Raw genomic sequence first — 17,596 nt, forward strand, 5'->3', positions numbered from 1 at the left:
TGCGCACGGGATTTGGCCACTCTCACATCAGAGGGCCCTCAGGAAAGGGGTGGTCCCGGGGCAGGGGGATATATAGGAGGGACCTGCTCTGCTCCGACTGAAAGGCAAGAAGAGCAGAGGACAGACTAACCGGGTCAGCAGAGGAAAAAACCTGCCCCCGAATTCAAACAGAGCAAGAAACTGAGACATCTGCTGAGTTTTGGAGAGAAGAGACCTGTTGGATTTACCAGCGAGATCCAGCTTTTATTTTCATTTAATTAACTTTTTTTTTTTGTTGCAACAAGTCAGACCTGCACATAACTTAAAACGAGATTTGCACTGGATTTGATCCCTTTTTTAGATTTTTTATGCTTGTGGGGACAGTTTTGTGGAAGTTCAAATACTTGTAGTTGAAAATCTTTGAAAGGATTTATTTGCTTCCTCGTAGAGACTTTTATTATCAATTTGTCTTTTTTTTTTTTTTACACTTGTCGGATTTTGCAGTTTTATGATGAGGTTTTTACACGTTTCCATTGGTTTAATCGCCGCTCTGTGCGTCGGAGCGGCGCACAGCTCCTGGGAGGAAAGCACCGTGGTACCGGTCAGACTGGACCCGGTGGCCCGGTCGGAGAGCGACACAGAACCGTGGAGGACTCTCTCCGCGGAGGAGAAGGAGAAGGAGGCGGAGATGAGGGAGTACAGGTTGGACGTATTTGGCAAGGAGCTGGTCTTGCAGCTAGAGCCTGATCAAACCTTCTTGGCACCGGGTTTTGTCTTCCACATTGTGGGGAGTCCCGAGTCCGAACCGACTCTGGACCCCAAAAGTGGAGCCGAACCGGGCTGCTTCTTCTCCGGGACGGTGAACGGAGAGGGACACTCTGTGGCTGCTCTCAACCTGTGCCACGGACTCCGGGGCGGATTCTACTTTCGGGGTGAAGAATATTTTATTCAGCCCCTTAACTCCAGTGACTTCAAGGACGTCCACACGATCCGCCGGAGAAGTCGGGCAGCTTTGGCCGAGGAGGGGAGCTCAAAGTGCGGGGTCAACGAGGACGAGGAGAGGGTCCCAAATAACCTGGAGGAAGAAGACGAGCACGGAGCCGCCAACGCAGACCAGACAGGTAAGGCTGCAGAAATACTATGTTATCATTTTCATAGTAGACTAAACTGACAATATTAGACAAGAAAAGTCTCAAAGAAACACACAGACAACGTGGTTTATTCATGTATACAAAAAAACACATCGTCCCAAGAAGCACAGCATGCTCATTGGACACGGCTGCCTTTTTTTGACAGCGCCGTCTACGCACTACCAGAGATGAGGAAGGGAGGGGAGGAAAGAGAGAGAGAGGGGGGGAACTTCTCCAGAGAGGGGGGAAAGAGGAGGAGGAGTGGCCGAGGAAGGGGAGGGGAGCAGCGGGGTCGGGGCCAGCCGGAGCCCGGCGGTGCTGAGACGTGTGAACTCGCCTCCTGGTACAACTCGCACCGCCAGACAGAGAAAGGATTTTCTCCCTTAGCATTATTTTCCCCCCTAGAAAAGGTCATTTTTAGGAATGTGGACCCTGAGGAGGAGGAGTCACGGAAGCCAGGCTCCTCCAGACGCATCCGGAGCCCTCTTTGGAGCCTCAATACCTCTGAATGAAATGAGCCTTTATAGCTGCTATTTAGAGCACTGGTCGGGTTTTTGAAGTGTGCAGCCTGTTTAAAACAAACTGAATAATGTCTATTAAAAGTGAGAAATGTAGAATCACTACTGAAACACGTGACCTGAACCTGGTTTGGTCTGACCTCTCCGTCTCTCTCTTCTCTCCCCTCAGAGCACCACAGAACCAGACGTTTTGTTTCCACCCCTCGCTACCTGGAGATCATGATCGTGGCCGACCAGTCCATGGCTGAGTTCCATGGCGCCGGGCTGAAGCCCTACCTCCTGACCATCATGGCAGTGGCGTCCCGCCTCTACCGCCACCCCAGCATCCACAACTCCATCAGCCTGGCGGTGGTGAAGCTGCTGGTGGTGTACGAGGAGGAGCGAGGCCCTCAGGTGTCGTCCAACGCCGCCATGACCCTCCGCAACTTCTGCCAGTGGCAGCGGCAGCACAACCCGCCCAGTGACCGCCACCCCGAGCACTATGACACCGCTGTGCTCTTCACCAGGACGGTAAGTTGGACTGGGAGAAGGGGAAGTGTGTTGAGAGAGATGATGGAGCAGAGATAGACCAAAAAAAAAGAGGAAGGGAAGCAGCATTCAAGAGTATTCAAACATTCATTTTGATCTCTGTCTGGCTGTTTAGGATCTGTGTGGTGCCCACTCTTGTGACACCCTGGGCATGGCAGATGTTGGCACCGTGTGCGACCCCGACAGAAGCTGCTCAATCATTGAGGACGACGGGCTGCAGGCAGCGTTTACTGTGGCACATGAACTCGGTAAGTAGAAACAAAACACGTTCTCAATAATCCCATGTGCCACTTTTACTAGAGATGATCAAAGAACGTTCATGTCTGTCCTCCAGGCCACGTCTTCAACATGCCTCATGATGATGCCCAGCTGTGCTCCGGGGTCAACGGCGCCCACTGGGGCTCCCACATGATGGCCTCCACCCTGTCCAACCTGGACCAGCAGCAGCCATGGTCCCCCTGCTCCGCCCTCATGGTCACCACCTTCCTGGACAACGGCCATGGTCAGTGCCTGCTGGATAAACCGGTCAAACCTCAGGTGCTCCCTCAGCCCCTGCCCGGGACGGTGTATGACGCAGACCACCAGTGTCGGCTCACCTTTGGCGACGACTCCCAGCACTGCCCCGATCTGAGCACCACGTGCGCAGCTCTGTGGTGCACCGTGACCACGTCCAATGGTCTGCTGGTGTGCCAGACTAAGAACTTCCCCTGGGCCGATGGAACGTCATGCGGGCATGACAGCTACTGCCTGGCCGGACACTGTCTCACTAAGAGCCAAGCCGCCAAACATCAGGTAGGAACCAACCAAAACTGTCTCATGCCGCCCAGCTTTGAACCAATCATCTCCAACTCAGTTCAAAAATAATAATGCTCATGTCCCTGTTGCTTTTTAGACTCCTGTCAATGGTGGCTGGGGAGTGTGGGGTCCCTGGGGCGACTGCTCACGGACCTGCGGTGGAGGGGTGCAGTATTCCTTCCGTTCCTGTGACAACCCTTTGCCCAAGAACGGGGGCAAGTACTGCGAGGGCAAGAGGATCCAGTACCGCTCCTGTAACACTGACACCTGCCCTGACACCAACGGTAAGACACCTTTGTTACCACAGAAATCTCAGATGAGATATGAGAAATTTCCCAAATGCTTTCCTTTGATGTCATGAAAATAAATGATAAATGTCTTTGCACCACATGCTGCAGTTGTTCTCAGGAAGATGTCACGTTTTGATCTACCTTGCACATTGGTGTGAAAGGTAGCACGCGGGTCCGGCTGAGCAAGCAGTAAATTCTGACCCCGCTCTGTTTTCTTTCTCAGGACTGTCATTCCGCGAGGAACAGTGCCTGGCCCACAACGACATGTCAGCCCAAGTGTCGCTGGGTTCAGGCGAGGGTGTCGAGTGGGTGCCCAAGTATGCTGGAGTTTCACCCAAAGACCGATGCAAGCTGATGTGCCGGGCCAAGGGGACTGGATACTTCTTTGTCCTCAAATCTAAGGTGAGAGTTGCTCGATTGTATTAAGAAATTCAGTTTTTTAACTGTTTTTAACTCTTACATGTGCAGACATGCAGGTTGAAAGGTCATAATGTCACTCATCCCCTTGGCTACCGCCTTGCTGGGGAAGACTTTAACTTCCTATCTTTTGGCTCTTATGTAACAGTCTTACTAGACCTAGCTCTTAAATTGCATTTGTGTCTCTCTGCTGCCCCCAGGTGGCTGATGGCACACCCTGCAGCCCGGACTCCACCTCAGTCTGCGTTCAAGGCCAGTGTGTAAAGGCTGGCTGCGATCGCATCATCGGCTCCAACCGACGCTTTGATAAGTGCGGTGTGTGTGGAGGAGACGGCTCCACCTGCAAGAAAGTGACCGGCTCTCTGGAGCGTGCCAGGTAAATAAATAACCGCCTTTTCCTCATACGCAAAAAAACAATGAAACATCATAGTATGATCTATTTTATGGCTCCGTCTGACATCTGTGTGTCTCTGTTTCAGGCCTGGTTACCAGGATGTTGTCACCATCCCTGCTGGTGCAACCCACCTGGACGTTAAGCAGCGTGCCCCAGGCAACGGTCGTCAAGATAACAGCTACTTGGCAGTGCGTCGCCAGGATAGAACCTATCTGTTAAACGGCGAATACAAGCTGATGACCATGGAGACCGACATCGCCTTGCGTGGGGCGCTGTTGCGATACAGCGGCTCATCTGCCGTCCTGGAGCGCATCCGTAGCTTCGCCCCGCTCCCCGAGCCCCTCACCATCCAGGTGCTGTCTGTAGGTGAAGCCCCGAGGCCCCGGGTCAAGTACAGCTACTTTGCCCCGAGACCCAACAATGCTGCTTCAGCCTCCAGCAGCAACGGAGTCCGCCGCCATTCCATCAATGCTATAAGGGAGGTGGGTGGAGCCGAGTGGACCCTGAGGGAGTGGGGTCTGTGCTCCCAGACCTGTGGCGGAGGTTTGCAGCAGAGAGAGGTGGTGTGTCTGGATCCCCAGGGTCGCACGTCCAGAGATTGCCCGGAGGAGCTGCGGCCCTTGGCCTCTCGGTCCTGCTCCACCCAGTCCTGTCCCTCCTGGCTCCTCGGAGAATGGTCGGTCTGCTCCAAGACCTGCGGCCGAGGCTTCCGCAAACGCCAACTGCGCTGCATCGGCCACGACGGGCGCACGCTAACCCATGACAGCTGTGACCCCAAAGACCGGCCGCGACCCCTGCTGGAACTGTGCAATCAGAGTGCCTGTTAAGGAGTGCTCCCACAATCAGACCTCCTTTCATACACCGAGCTTTCAGAAAGACACCAGATATATAAACTCTGACCTTCATCGCCTCTTTTTTTCACACGGACAAACTAAATAAGGCGAATGAATGTTTACATCCAGAGCAAGAGTGGCTTTCATGGGTCCAAGGTAGTCTGATACGTCCACAACGACTGCGGCATTAAAGGCCAATTTGTACCCATTCACTCCATCCATTTTGGGGCCAGACGTCGGTCCGCAGTGGCACTGCCTCCTGGTTGAAGCAATAAAGGCTGATTACAGCTTGCTGCCTGTCTGGCCTCAGCGCAACAGTGGCACATTATGCCTCCCGTCAGGGGAAAGAAAGAAAGCATGTGCATTCCTGATTTCCTAAAGGAGCATGCTGCTTACCGTGCCAATGTCACGCTTGTGTGTGGGTGTGTGGGTGTACCTGAGTGAGTGTGAGACTGTGTGTGTGTGTGTGTGTGTGTGTGTGTGTGTGTGTGTGTGTGTGTGTGTGTGTGTGTGTGTGTGTGTGTGTGTGTGTAAAAAAATGTTTATGCATATATGTGATGTTTGTCCAAGCTGGGCTGGACAGACACATAAGGGGTTGGGGTGGGGGATGTTATTGCAGAGTCTATAAAGAAACAAATGAAAGAGAAAAGCTCATATTCTACTTACTCGCCCCATCAGGTATGGAAAAATAAGATAGCTAATAGTCATAGTGTTTATGTTCAAGCCAGTTTATTTATCACAAACCTGTAGCACTTCATCTTTTGTTTTTTGCCAGCGGCACATTGTAACACCCGGTTGTCTCTAAATGCCTCAGTACGCTGTACTTTGTCCTTTAGCCATATCTTGCCCTCGTCTATGCAACCTCCAATGAGGGAACTCTTCAACTACCAAAGAGGAGTGTCTGTGTGTGTGAGTGGGTGTGTGTGTGTGTGTGTGTGTGTGTGTGTGTGTGTGTGTGTGTGTGTGTGTGTGTGTGTGTGTGTGTGTGTGTGTGTGTGTGTGTGTGTGTGTGTGTGTGACCTAAAGAGGGACTTGTCTCCTGCTACTACTTCATAAGTAAGTCTCTCCTGCCTTCTGCGAAGGCACCTTGGTTTTTTTTCTATCAAGTCTTTTTCCTTTTGTACAGAATATCCAAACATTATTTATTTTTGTACAGCCTGTTAAATATAATCATGTGGCTTTTTTTAATATTATTTTTTATTTGTTATTGAGATCACAGAAGGGAGTAGAATATATAGAGTATTTATACAGTGTTATATATATATATATATATATATGTATATATATATATATAAATAAATATATGGTCCTAGGTTCATGAATAAAGTATCACATTGACTTATGAAGCTGTCGTCTCCAGAGTGGTTTGTCTTTTTAACGTTGGGAGGTGCACTTCTTTCCACTCACACACACTTTATTTTAATCCACCAATTACCACACGTTGCTAGGATACATGTGTCAGCAGAGATGGAAACAAATTTCACCAGCTGTGGAGCTCTTTGAATTGGTAAGCCTGCCAAAGCCAACCCACTAGAAGACAGTTTGTGAACATGTCCAAGGCTGCCAAAAATCTGAATCACTGATCTACATTCAGATCCTAGCGAGCTGATATTTGCCACCAGGGAGAGGTACTGGATTTATCAAAAAAAGCTAACCCCTGACGTTGGCAGAAATGTAATATAATATATATCATAAGTATGTTTTGCACACGGTTGAAGTTTCAGTTGGTTGAAATCCAAGCCCTAACCCCCATATTAGAAATTAAATAAAGTTTTGGTGCACCTACCCAAGTTGTGAAAATAGTTCTGTAATTCATGTTTTGTCCACTAGATGGGAGTATTTCAGCATGTCATCAAATGTGACTACCCAATAACTCTAGTCATGGCCGAATACTGTCTCCCCCTACCCAAACCTGAACCAACCCTTATCCCTTAACCCAATCAAACTGTTGAAAAACTGCAACTGCAAAAGTAGTCTAATACATTATTTCTGATTCGACAAACAAGCACGTAATTATTGAAACATAGAGCTACAAAATTCCAGTTATTTTAAGTGATGAATCGATGCTGGAAGCTGTAGAATTCACCGTCTTTCATTTAGACTGATAGAGCAGAAATGACCTTTGGAAAATCCCCAATGTAATTTTGCCTCTTTTATAGTCAGGCATGCCCCCTAAACTTTCTGAGCCCCTTCTGGGACCAGAAACCACGTCAGCACCGTCACTAAAAAACTGAAGCCTCTATGTCTCTTCCTGTTGGGCCCTGAGGAAGATTATCTCCCGCCTTGGCGGCTCCCACTGCAGCACAAAGGAAATCATTATCCTGTAATTATGGATGGTTAAGAGGAAGATTGGCCACGTCTGTAATCTGCGTAATGGTATAATGTGTCACCAGACTCTAGTCAGCCTAAACAACTGGCACAGACGAGGATGTGCACTGCACGTTTTTCTGACTTTGCGATTGAATAAAAGTAAATGTCAGCATTAATGCGTCCGCCTGCGATGAAAATCTCTTTACCTGCTTGTTTTTTTTCTTTCCTGTCTCAGCTTCACATCACTGCAGCTGAAAAGAAACATCTGGAAGGCATTACGAATCACTGCCGCTCAATGTGGGTGGCATTTCAGAGAGCGAAATTATCTTCATCCTTTTGCCACCCTTGGCTTCCCATAAAAGGGGTTGTTTAAAAAGAAAAGAAACAGCATTCATTTCTAAAAGAATCAAAATCCCTTACGGCCAAAGGATTCATTTGGTCGCACAAATATGGTTGGAAAAAAAAAATCATCTTTTATGTCATGTTGTCAGAGGATATGTTATTCTTCAATGAACACCATCTCTTGTATGGGGAACTTTTACAGCGGTTAATGTTCACAGCCTACCAGGGGCCTTTTCAGAGCAGTAATTTAGCTTTTTTAATTGTCAGTTTTATGACTGTATTTAAGTCCCTACAGGTTTGCACAAGTAAGGTTCTTGATCCAAAGTATTCCCTGTGTGGTGGTCTGCCCCTGTCCAACTTTTTCTGTATGTGCAAAAACACCCCTTCATCCTATCAGGTGTGTGTCCTTGGTGTTTTTGACATGACACCTTTGTGTTAATTGGAACACGTTCACACCTCAACACACCTCTAACAAAAGGGCTCTCTGGTATATTTAAACCAAGAAAGTAGGGCAGCTAGTCCTCATTTGGTCCCTGATGATAGCCGACGTGTCGTCACACAGGTGTGAAGAGAGGCCCCCGGGTTCATTATGGTCCGGGTCCTCTCTCGTCTCAATAGAAGTCGTGATGTGACACCCATGCACAGGCGCTCATCCTTTTGCTGAGTCAAGGCTGGCAGATATAACTGGAATAAGACAGGAAAACAGGCAATTATGCCTTCAAAATAAAAGCACAAACGCACGTAGACTCGTTTAACTGTGACTATGTCTTAATTCACTTATTAAAATGGACAGGGTTCCAACCAGTATGACCATAGTTTTTCTGTCTGTACATATAATATTTCAGTTATTGTGGATTTTTTTTTACTGTTTTTTATTGCTTATTTATAATACATTTTATTTTATCTTGTTTTTCTTTTATTATGTCTCTTGTTTTGCACTATACTCTATGCTGCTGTAATCCTGTACATTTAACTAATAAAGGATTATCTTATCTTATCTTATCTTATCTTATCTTATCTGTCTGTCAACATGCTGACCAGGCGCCCCCCCCCCCCATGTGGATATACTGTACATTTTTATTCCTGTTCTATTTTTTATTTTGTTGTATAGTATGTGTATTTATTGTCTGTGTCTGTGTAGTTGTATAGTATGTGTATTTATTGTCTGTGTCTGTGTAGTTGTACAGTATGTGTATTTATTGTCTGTGTAGTTGTATAGTATAGTATGTATTTATTGTCTGTGTAGTTGTATAGTATGTGTATTTATTGTCTGTGTAGTTGTATAGTATGTGTATTTATTGTCTGTGTCTGTGTAGTTGTACAGTATGTGTATTTATTGTCTGTGTAGTTGTATAGTATGTGTATTTATTGTCTGTGTAGTTGTATAGTATGTGTATTTATTGTCTGTCTGTATGTGTATTTATTGTCTGTGTCTGTGTAGTTGTATAGTATGTAGTTGTATAATATGTGTATTTATTGTCTGTGTAGTTTATTTATTTATTGTCTGTGTAGTTGTATAGTATGTCTGTATAATTGTCTGTGTAGTTGTATAGTATGTGTATTTATTGTCTGTGTCTGTGTAGTTGAGCTGCTGCAACACTTGAATTTCCCCCATGGGGATCAATAAAGGAATATAATAATAATAATAATAATCTTATCTTATCTTATCTTACTTCTACACATAATAGTAATGCTACAATTTGTATCATTTTTTTTTTAAAGCAATCCAGCAACTTAACTGAAATATTTCAAAAACGACGTACACTGCCATATCAATTAGAGTCTTATTTTGAAATGATCGTCCAGAAGTCTTTTATTCCATAACGTGGCTGACTTCATACTGCTCTCTCTCTCTCTCTCTCTCTCTCTCTCTCTCTCTCTCTCTATCTCTCTCTCTCTCTCTCTCTATCTCTCTCGCTCCTCAGTGCATAGTCAACAGGGTAATTTGAGCAAACGGGGGCCGGTGGGGGAAGGGAGGGGAGAGGAGAGGAATAAAAACCTCAGCAGTCAGTCAGAGAGGTGTGGGACCAGGACCAGGAAAGACGCACACACACACACACACACACACACACACACACACACGTGGAGGAAAGAAACGGAGCTCCACTTCTAAAGGAGGGATATTAAAGAAATAACCCGGAATCACAACGAGAAGTCAGTGTAATGAGGGGGCAGAGACACAGCAATGGTCCCGGAGGAGCCAAATAGGTGACTGGAAAGAAAACGCGTCTTTGTTATCTTCTGCCCATTGATTAAGATAAATTAACCAGCAGCCCCGGAGAGTGGGAGAGAAGAAGGATTCATGGAAAACCCCTGGAGGAGGAGGTGGAGGACGCAGGCGGTGCGATGGAAGTTGCTGAGGAACTCGCTGCTACTTTGTTTACTCACCGGTGAGTTTTCCCAAATCCCAATCTGTTTACTCTTCCAACCTTCTACAAGCAGCCACATGTTTTATCATTGACTGATTGGTTTTGTTGTATTTATGACTTGACTCCTCCAGAGTTGCTGCTTGAGTGACCGAGTTAGTTCACGGGAAGCACAAATGTATCTTGCGTTTTGATCCAAATTACGCACAAAAACCTTTTGAGCCAAATCTGCGGTACAGTCTGTGGGGGGGGACTGACTGACTGTGTGTGTGTGTGTGTGTGTGTGTGTGTGTGTGTGTGTGTGTGTGTGTGTGTGTGTGTGTTAGAAAAGGGGGGGGGGTGGAAGGACATGGTGCAATTGTCTCCAAGCGTGTGGAGAGACAGGAGCCAGGACCCCCGAGGACCACCCATACAGAGCCAGAGGGCTGCTGGTGGGACCCCCTGCAGGCATTCACTTGTAAATATCACAGGGGTGTAGTGTTAAATCAGAAAAGGTGGGTTCAGTGTGGCCCCCCATAATAAAGGAAACAAAAAAAGACATATTCTGTCTTTTAAAATCGCAATAAAAATACTGTGAATTTAGATTTGATTGACTTCTCTGCAGTTTAAAGGTGGGCACGCTCAGTTTTCACCTCTGCATACCCACTTCACATAACCCTGAGCAGGGTTTTTTTGTTTTTTTTTTAAAAGCATCCTCCTGCAGTAATTAAAAGGCAGGACTCTTCAACCAGAATGTGAAGCCAAGTCTGGAAACGTGCATATATGCCTCCAGGCGCACATCATTTGAGTGTGAGTGACTGCTGAGAGAAAGCAGATCTTCAGCAACGACACACACACACACACACACACACACACACACACACACACACACACACACACACACACACACACACGCACAGTTTTTTTCTTTGCAATGTCATTCATTTTGAAGTGCACACACTGGATTGTTAAAGCATCCAACCTTCATTGGGAGAAAAAAACCAAAAAAAGAAAATAGAAAAAATATATATATATATATATATATATATATATATATATATATATATATATCTCGCAGCTCCCCAGAAGAAAAGCCCTCAGATGGAAAAAAGGCTTGTGTCACGGCAGCAGGTTGAGACGAGTGCACGGAGAGGCACAGCTGTGTGTACAATGCTTTTGAATATGAATGCTTTTATGGAAGAGCAGGAGGGGTTGATGGTGGTTGTGGTGGTGTGATGAACCACATTAATCACATCACACACACACACACACACACACACAAAAGCATGTAACAGATCCTTCAAAGGACATGTCTTTTCGCAGAAGGAACAAGCACATTCGTGTATTATGTCCCAGCAGAAATGGTAAACGACAGCTCTTCAATCCTCTTTATTTGACCCCCACGCACACATGGACACGTTAGTCACGCTTTGTCCAAATCTACTGACCTCCCACTCAAAAAGTAATGAATTCAGTTGCTGGATCACTGTGGCTCACGAGTCTTGTGTCCAACATGTACAGCTTTACACTCCTTCAATCCCAGTTTGAGAGCCTCCGTCTACTCCTGAACAGATCTGTTATTGTTAAAGGGGCACGTCGTGACTTATTATTTCTTAGCATGGGTTAAACTCCAAAACGGCTGGATCCTACATTTCCCATAATGCAGCTTTGCCTGGGGGTTATTTCTCAGACTTCGAGAGTATATAGTCCTCAGAATGAGGAATAAACTTCCCCTTGTTTGTAAAATTAGACTGCCCCTTTTAAACCTCAGTGAAAGACATAATTTCAAGATTATTTATTTGATTGATCTTGCAAAAATCTCCTGGACTCAATTCTACCTGTTAGGGTTGCGACTAGCAGATATTTTCATAAAAAGTTTCCTACAAATCCCCTCGTGGATGCATAAAATATCCTCCTGACAAAAACCAAACCGAGTGGAATCAAAACCAAACCGAGCCGCTTTTGCAGCTACTTACGTCATCAAAGTCCAAAAGCAGAACTTAATGCAATGCCGTCATAATTAATGTGCAACTTTTTCAGGCTGTGTCATCGACTCGTCTGTCAGATTCAGCCAGTTTGCAGCCTACAGCGTTTGACTCAGCCTGCCAGGCCATGCGGGCTGATTTGCTGCCTCAGTCAGTCCTGGAAATGGAAAAATAAATCAAGCATGTCACGTATTACCTGGGTGAAATGTTGCATGCCTGTCACATGGCAACGACAGTTTGTTGTGCCATGTTATTTAAATCTCCCACCCCAGTGGTTGTGTTTGGGTTCCTAACCCGACAAGGGCCGGTTATTTATTTATTTTTATTATTGGAACAAAACCCAAGGTCCCTGTGTGTTCATTACCCCGATCTTTTTTCTCTTCCTGTTTCCCCAGACGCTCCACATGTATTGATTGCTTCTTTTTTAAAACCGTCTAGTCCTCCACTTCCAACCAGCCTTTCAAGGTATAAATATAGGCTGTGTGCTTTTGAGGTTAGTTCATGAAAGCTTTCATTATAGTTAATTTGTCATCTAGGAGAATGTTGAAGAAAAAAAAATCACGGATAAAAAGAGGAAGAGCTTCTTTTAATTATAAATGGACACCTACGCCTTCTGAACAACCTGAAATATACCAATACCAAGGTTATTTTACTTGGAACCATGTTCATCTGTTTCTTTTTTATCTTTGATTATTTCACTGAAGAGCTTAATGAGTTTCTTTATCTGTGCAAATTACTTCCTTCTCTGTTTTTTTTTTTTATTTTTATTCCACCAGCATTCATAGAAGTGCTGGTGATTTTCGGTTCCACCAAATTTGACACCCTGTGTTAGCGACTTCTTAAAGAGTGTGTGGATGTGTGTGTGTGTGTTGCAGGCGGCAGTGAAGCCCAGTGTGAAGGCTGCATGGAGTACTGCTGCGATGGATCGCCACCTTTCTGCTGCTCCTACTACGCCTACGTCGGGGACGTCCTCTCGTGAGTTAACGCGCACACACACACGTACATCAATCGAATTAAGACTGTGTACACACACACACACACACACCTATAGGTTTGGTGCAGTTCTGGCTCCAGTGAGACATAAAGACTGAATCCGACACCAGCTGTTTTTAAACATGTCAGAAGACCCTTCAGAGGTCCTCACCTTTTGACCTCTGGCTGCGCTGATTCAGCACAGCTGCTTCAGCCCTTAAAACGCATCTCGGACTTCTTTCCTGTCAAGATAAAGATATTTAAAACAGTATATTTGTATGAATATTCTTTGTGCAAAAATGAATGCATCACGTCAGAGTTTGCTGCTCCTGAAAACAGCCAGGGCTGATTCTAACATGCTGAGTAACAAACCTGTTAATGATGAGTGTTTTATCTACTTTATAGTGCCAAATCACAGACTCCTCTGCATTTAACTAACACACACTAATGCCCAAAAACGTCACACAGCTGAGTTACATCAGATGCTGCAGTCCATCTCCACAGCAACTTAGAAGTATTGGTCGCATGTCTGTTTGAGACAGCTGCCTCCTCTCACACTCGGGTGGCTCACAGTTTTTGTGTGTGTGTGTGTGTGTGTGTGTCTGTGTTCCAGGGGCACTGCCATCTCGGGCATCGTGTTCGGCGTGGTGTTTCTGATGGGGGCGGTGGCGGCCCTGTTCCTGTGCGTGTGCATGTGCATGAAGAACGGACGCAGCGCTCGGGTCGACGTGTTCAGAACCTCCTACATCAACACTGTGACCCAGGGCTACCCAGGTCGGTCTACAGGGGACACACACACACACACACACACACACACACACACACACACACACACACACACACACACACACACACACACACACACTTTGAAAGAATAAAGATTAGCAAGAAGGATTTATTTAACAATATATCACTGGTCCATCAAGTTTAAAAAAAGATTTAATACAATACTTGAGCATTTGTTAAACCTTAAAACTCTTTAAAGTGTGTGTACATTTTTTTTTTTTTTTTTTTTACAGGATGTACACTAGCCAAGACGTTTTTCAAGCTTACTTTTTACTTGTCTGTAATGCGGAAACAAATTATTTATTTATTCTAATAAAGAATAATTTACAAATGAAACATCCTTTTTTTTTTTTTTTTTAGTGAGGAAAAAAGTAGTGCAAACATATCCATCACGAATGCACTTTTACAGAAAATACACCAGCCCAAAGAATTTTTAACAACATAACTTGTTACCCATTATTTGCCTTTTAAGCATTAATATATTACCTAACACTAGTGAGTTAAAGTAGTTACCTACTTTTACATTATTTATGAACTTGGTATGATAAAAACAGTGGCACCAATTCATCAAACACACTTTTGAAGGACAGACTTTTTTTTGCCCAATGTATTACAAATTTATTTATATAAATAAAAGCAATGGTTACACCTTTTTTTTTATATAGTATCACTTCACAGGTGGATGTTTTTCAAGGCTGACATGATGATTAACTTGAGTGGTCCATTTGTACTTTGTGACACCTTATCTGCTGTCCTCACACGACCAGATATGAAAAGTGAACAGCAGAATAGGTGTACCGTGTTACTGGATCCACCCTGGCCTTGAACACAATTCCTGTCAAGCAACACAAAGAGAGCGCTGATTCTTTTCAGAATAGACCAGGGCTTCACACGGCTCTGTTCCATATTCTTTTTAAGACTCATAAATACACCCATATTTCCCGCCAGCTCTTGTCCCCTCCACTTTGACACCCTGTTCCCACTTAAAAAGGGAGCAAACCGGCGACAATGTTCCCAGTTTGTACTCTCAGGTACATCAGAGTCTGTACTCTGTGTCACTCTCCAGCCCCAGGAATACACTGTTGTTGTGGGGTTTTTTTTGGCGCTCATCATTTATTCATCCCGTTTCGGTCTCCCCTGTGTATTACCTTCATGCTAGGCTGGACTGGCACTGTTCGCTCTGCCCTGCAGCTCTAATCATTTCATAAACATGCTGCTCAAACACACAAAGCCATGCAATATGAATGCACGTATGTAGCTACAGTGTTGTGAATTATTTTCTGTGTTGATAAAAGCATGCGAGGTGCTATTGTTGTCTTCTGCAACTGCCACAAAATGAGTTAATCTATATTGGTATATGATTTTAATGGTGATTAATGCTTTATCGCTAGTTTTATTTATGTAATGGTACCTTTAAAAGGTATAGAATATTTATTAAGTTGATCTTCATCTTGCAAGGTCTCATCCTGAGCTTATAACAGTTTTATAGAAAAATAAAGCTGCTCTTTTAAAATGTTAGACTATGGGTTATTAATAATAATGGAGTCATAAATGTGAACGCTTTGGTTTGGAGTCGGTCTCGACTAACTCATTCATCTTTTCTTTTATCTCTGCTGCTTTGATGTTTTAGTGAATAATATAAGTTCCCCATGGTGAGACTGATGCATTGTGGTTAAGAAAAGGACTTCTTTCTGCCATATTTTTTGATCTTTTAATAATCAAAGTCTCTTTCTCCAGAGTGCAGTTTCTCTGTTTATCCACTAGATGGTGCTACAGTCTCATCAAACTTTCCTCCCCCACTGAACTGCTGAACTTTATTTATTTCTCTGTCTCAAACTCAGGTCCTCCACCTCCCTACACCTACGACTACGAGATGTACCCTCCATCGCTGCACCCCCCGCCTTACACCCCAACTCAGCCCCAGCCGGCCAACTACTCGCCGCCTCCTCCGTACCCGGGCTGCACCCGCAAGTGAAGCCCTGCAGCACGGATCACCTACAGGCCAGCTCACAGGAAGCTGTCATGGGGGGGGTGTTAAAGACAATTTTCAGGGTGGCCCAGTGCAATATTGTTCAGCAAGCCAGAATTCCCAGCTATGTGCCTGCAAGGTGTAAAATGTCCCTGCATTTCTGCTGGAGTCTGGAGCAAATGGTGGGGAAATGAATGATAATTCCAACACTGTCGCTCAGGACTGCCCCACATTCTGATAGACTAAAGCCTGAGGCCGGTACTGATAAACCAATATTCTTATCCGTCCCTGACTGTGCACATCAAAGGCCCGGCGCCGCTTTGATGGAGGTGAAGACCACTTTTGTCAGCATAGAGGGGAACCTCGCGTCGCTGGAGGAGAAAAGTATTTCTAGGACACTGTGTGGACTCTGCTTTTATGGAAATGTACCTTTTTTTTTTTTAAATCTTGATTTATGTCAGTGACTGAGGTGGATGTGGATGATTAAAGATGTTTCAAACAATTCAGGTCTGGCCCTGTCATGTGTGGACACAAAGAGATAATGACTAATGCTGACTTTGAAAGGAATGGGTTGTTACAGTCTATGGTTGTGTTTTTTTTTATGGCCTTAATTGAAACAATGTGAGGGTGAAAACTGAAGATGGGATCACATCATATGCATTTGAAAATGTGTTTTCTTATTTTTTTTGTTGCCAGCTTTTTTTTTTAATTGTGAAGCATTCATAATTTTGAATTGCAGTTGTAGGCTAATTAAGGTGTGTAAATGAGAGTGAATTGATCTCACTGTGCTATGGCTGATACATGTGATGGAAGACTGTGAATGATGGAAAGGGGTTCAACTGTAATAACTTGATTAACGATTCTATGCGTTCCTTTTAATGTTTCAGTGACTGTGCTGTAAATTAAAGATGTGATTTAAACGTTTTTAATTAAGTAATGACGTCTAGTCTCCATTTCTTCATATATGAATGTTCAATAATGTGCGTCAGAAAGATAACGCGTGTGTGTGTGCATGCATGAGTGTGTGTGTGTTAATCCCACTCCGCTGTGGTCAGGTGATCCGTCGCTGAGCAGCTGTGCAGCCTCGCTATCGCTCACAATCACACATCGGGAGTCACCGGCTCTGAACGCACCAGCTCCTCACCGACGCAGACGCCTTTTTTCTCCCCTTCCCCAGACCTGCTCCGCGTAACGCTGCTTTCAGGAGCGTCCTGTCCAAGCCACACGACATGAGGGACCGACTGGCTTTACTGCTGCTGGCCGTGGCGACTTCGGCTCTGGCTGCAGAGGTAAGAAAATCCCGTTTTTTGTGCGAGATTTTGCGGAGTATTTCCACCATATTGTGGCTGTCAGATGCGTAAAGCTGGATGGAGACTGGAGCAGAAGATGGGCGGACAAACCTTCAGAGCAAAAGCTTTGACTGCGTTAAAGGGAGGAAGTTGGGGGTTATTTAATAACTAAATGATGTGAGGATAATTACAATTACAGGTGAATTTATTTCTGACATTATAACATTGTCACAAGGAAACATTGTCCATCGACTTTGACTGTGTTTGAGCTGCTTTTTAGTTCAATTAATACATTTCCTGCGAGCAAACATTAGCCAAGGATCAGTGAAATAGAATAAAAGTGTTAAAGTGGCTACTTCAATTGACACAGTTGGTGTAGCGTATTGTTAAAAAAAAAGAGGTTGTTTTACGCTGAAGGTTTTAACCGGAAGTGTTGCGTAAAAGCGCACTTATCTTGACACTGACTGTGAATTATTGGGTATTTCTAAACCGCTCATTGCGTTGTAAAACACCACGAACACGTTTAAATGTTTTGTTAGTATTTGTTGTATTACTAATCAACATTCCTAGAAGTACGAAAATAACCATAAAATATTGCGTATTTATTTTTAAAATAGCCTTTTCCCCCTTTTCCAATTCTCCGTACTGCCTTTTTTTTTCTCTCCCCTTTAAGCCTGTTGTGACTGATTTATAGAGACTATGTAACAATGAATG

General features: G+C 44.7%; 3 protein-coding genes across 4 annotated transcripts in view; all 3 read left to right on the top strand.

Moving 5' to 3' along the window:
- Positions 1–487: 487 nt before the first annotated feature.
- On the top strand, positions 488–5,868 carry adamts1 (ADAM metallopeptidase with thrombospondin type 1 motif, 1). The gene is made up of 8 exons (XM_054624071.1): positions 488–1,100; positions 1,797–2,137; positions 2,271–2,403; positions 2,490–2,947; positions 3,048–3,234; positions 3,464–3,642; positions 3,858–4,033; positions 4,137–5,868. Exons 1-8 carry the CDS (start codon positions 488–490, stop codon positions 4,876–4,878), a joined length of 2,829 nt encoding a protein of 942 aa, XP_054480046.1. The 3' UTR covers positions 4,879–5,868.
- A 3,641-nt stretch (positions 5,869–9,509) lies between these two features.
- cyyr1 (cysteine/tyrosine-rich 1) lies at positions 9,510–16,449 on the top strand. Its single transcript, XM_054624072.1, has 4 exons — positions 9,510–9,926; positions 12,742–12,841; positions 13,452–13,612; positions 15,466–16,449. Exons 1-4 carry the CDS (start codon positions 9,839–9,841, stop codon positions 15,597–15,599), a joined length of 483 nt encoding a protein of 160 aa, XP_054480047.1. The 5' UTR covers positions 9,510–9,838; the 3' UTR covers positions 15,600–16,449.
- A 231-nt stretch (positions 16,450–16,680) lies between these two features.
- The window catches only part of appa (amyloid beta (A4) precursor protein a), a 32,192-nt gene continuing 31,276 nt past the window's right edge, over positions 16,681–17,596 (top strand). For both annotated transcript variants that reach the window (XM_054624073.1, XM_054624074.1), the window contains exon 1: positions 16,681–16,882. In XM_054624073.1, coding sequence (XP_054480048.1) covers positions 16,823–16,882 — 60 coding nt within the window. In that variant the 5' untranslated portion in view covers positions 16,681–16,822. The remainder of the gene's footprint in view (positions 16,883–17,596) is intronic.

This window comes from Anoplopoma fimbria, chromosome 22 (assembly GCF_027596085.1).
Source record: "Anoplopoma fimbria isolate UVic2021 breed Golden Eagle Sablefish chromosome 22, Afim_UVic_2022, whole genome shotgun sequence".
In the NCBI taxonomy this organism is placed as follows: Eukaryota; Metazoa; Chordata; class Actinopteri; order Perciformes; family Anoplopomatidae; genus Anoplopoma; species Anoplopoma fimbria.